This window comes from Curcuma longa, unplaced genomic scaffold (genome assembly GCF_044706935.1).
Source record: "Curcuma longa cultivar G26 ecotype Majalengka, Jawa Barat unplaced genomic scaffold, ITB_CL_G26_1.1 contig_6533, whole genome shotgun sequence".
Lineage (NCBI taxonomy): Eukaryota > Viridiplantae > Streptophyta > Magnoliopsida > Zingiberales > Zingiberaceae > Curcuma > Curcuma longa.
The window spans coordinates 3,631-6,359 of NW_027434691.1; the positions used below are offsets into that span (position 1 = coordinate 3,631).

The 2,729-nt window shown below is 47.1% G+C and overlaps 1 protein-coding gene across 1 annotated transcript; it reads right to left on the minus strand.

Moving 5' to 3' along the window:
- Window positions 1-956: 956 nt before the first annotated feature.
- On the minus strand, window positions 957-2,529 carry LOC141819443 (uncharacterized). Its single transcript, XM_074706741.1, is given in 2 exon segments — window positions 957-1,516; window positions 1,710-2,529. Coding segments are annotated over 2 exon segments (1,224 nt in total). The 3' UTR covers window positions 957-1,112.
- Between the last annotated feature and the right edge of the window lie 200 nt (window positions 2,530-2,729).

Genomic DNA, 2,729 nt, shown 5'->3' on the forward strand with positions numbered 1-2,729 from the left:
ATAACCAGAGTCATTCTTTGATAAATGATATACTTCTGAGATCGATGAGATTGATATTCAAATATTTCTTCTTAGAACGTATTGATTTGACCCCATAAGCGGAACCACCAACCAATAGCATGTTGCCACCAGAAGCAGAAACCCGTATTTCTTCCAGAAAATCTCCTAATTGTTCCTCAATAATAACATCTTTAATGTATACTGTGGTTACTGGGGCTTATTTTTTCACTCCGATCATATCTAAAATTTTAAAATTTAAATATTGCACATCCATCAGTGAATTTAGGTCTATCATATTCAATAATAACATCCTTAATGTATACTTGAGGCTTTTTTGCACTCCGATTATATCTAAAATTTTAAATTTTAAATATTGTACATCCATAAGTGAATTTTGACTATTGACTAAAATTCACTAATAAATTTAACCACATCAAAATCATTCTAAATCTGAACTAGTATACTCTTGTAAGAAATAAATTTGACAATTCAACCATAGGCCCTTTTAGTCACAATTACTTGATTGAAATATATTATCATTCGGAAACCCTTTTCTAACAAATAGGTTAATTTTAATAACAATCACTTGATTGAAATATATTACAATTTCATTTTTAGTCGCAATCACTTGATTGGAATCTTTAACAATTTTGATCCTGTTCTTCCTAACCAAATAGGAGAGAGCAGTTTTTTTTCTCTAGTTTTAGGAGCATGCTACATGAGCACTTGCCATGTTCAATTCAACCACCATGGCTATCAAATCTTTGACTTCTTGCTCTAACCATATTAGCATCATTTGAACTTTCAAAAAGGCGCTTCTTATATTTGCATTCTGGTGTGCGGTGTAGCAAGTTCTAGCGTCAATGTCCTTCCTTTTCAACTTAAGCATGTCGCAACTTTATGTTTATCATCTCAATCATTTCCACTTGATAAAGAGCACAAAGTTTTAGCTAGATTTTTTTTTTCCTTTTCATGAAGAAGACGACAAAAGAAACAAGATTTTCATGGAATATATCCCAAGGAAGATTCACAGTCCTACCAAGCACAATCTACATGTCGACGCCAGCCATTCCCTCTCTCCTAAACCGCTACCCAAACCAGCTAGCTATTCGTCATCTTGAGTCTCCGACCACAACGATCTGCTTCAATGGTTGCGAGACATCGGTGGCCCCAGCGTGCCCCACGAACTCCGCCGGCGTGAGGGAGATCCCGTGGCAGACGCACAGAATCCGCACCTCTGAATTCGTGTAACTATACAAGAAGCCAGTGATGGTTTTCCCGTTGGGGCCATCGCCGGTGGCCGAGACGAGTGGCATTCGCCGCCTTGGCGACGGCGTCCCAGCAGTTCGGGAATCAGAGGTCTTGCTCACGGAAGCCTTGCGCTCCGGTGACTTGGTGTTCGACTTCATGCCGGGCTGTGCATCGTCAGTCGGAACCTGCATGTTCGCTGTGGATTGCTCAGCTTTTTCTGGGATTGCCTGCTTCCTCGAGTTGTCATCACTGGAGGTGCTACCGCCTGAAACGTTCAAAGTTTTTTAATTCTTTTGTTTGGATTCAATTGCAAGAACGTTTCGATGCAACGAAAGAAAAGAAAAGATCGATCGAAATGCAAGTTCTACTGGACAGGATCCTAATGAATTTAAAAAAAAAACAGAAAGGCAATTGGAAGGGGGTATAGCAGAGAATTTGAAAGGGGACGCTTTCTATACCTTGAACGGACCCGCTTTTATGATTTGACAGGGAAGACGAGCTACTCGCTGTTGAATCCGTCCTAGCCGGAGTACTGTTAATGCCCTTACCTCCATTCAACCTACTACTAGAAGGAGCTTTTGGATTTGCCTGAAAAGGGAGACCGTGGGCGGCCACCGGCTGGAGCATATTCCTGTTGGCTCCTCCGGCCATTGTCGATACGGTCGGCGCCCAGTAAGGCATCACGTACGGGATCTGGATCCCGTTCGGAACCGGCACATACTGGACTCGGTGGTAAGGGTACACAATAGGGAGCAGATGATGCTGGCCTAAGCGATTGTGACTAGGGTTAAATTTGGGGATTGAAGCAGCACCATGGAGGGCAATGCCGCTGCCCCCGTCTTTGAGACTCGCCCCCGATCGCCTAGCGCCACCGGACGACGCCTCTTCCTCCTTCGCGGCCCGATCCCGCGCCCTCGATAGCAGCGTCATTCGAGCCAGCGACGAGTGGTCCTCCGTCGACGGCAGTTCGGCGCGGGCAAAGGACCCATCGCTATGGAGGCCTTCGGCCCCATCTTTCACGCGTCCTGGGTCGCCGTGGTGGTCATCGGCTCTCGGCCTTGTGTTCTTCTTCTCGACGCCCCCGCCGACGGAGAGTCTGAGAGTGAGATCCAGGCCGCCGCCGTCCTCCTCCTCCTCGTCGATCGGGCTTTGCATCGAGCAGAATAATTCCTTCATTGCCCTCATCGCCGCCGCCGCCGCCGCTTCCGCTTCCGCTTCTTAATTTATTATTTAAGGATGCAACGCTTCGTGGAAGCTCCGAAGTGAAAAGGACCGCATAAATAATCCCGACCGCGCGGTCAGAACGAGCGCCACGTGTCCGTGGTCCGAGGATTCCTTGGATTCGTAGGCCGTCCACGTGTCGGGGCCCTTGCGAGAGCGGCGTTCCGCTTGCGCCCGCCTCTCTCGTGCCACTACGTCATGAAACGCCCCCTCCATCTGGTGCTCCCGCGCGGCCACAACGCAGGCTATTGGGCGAG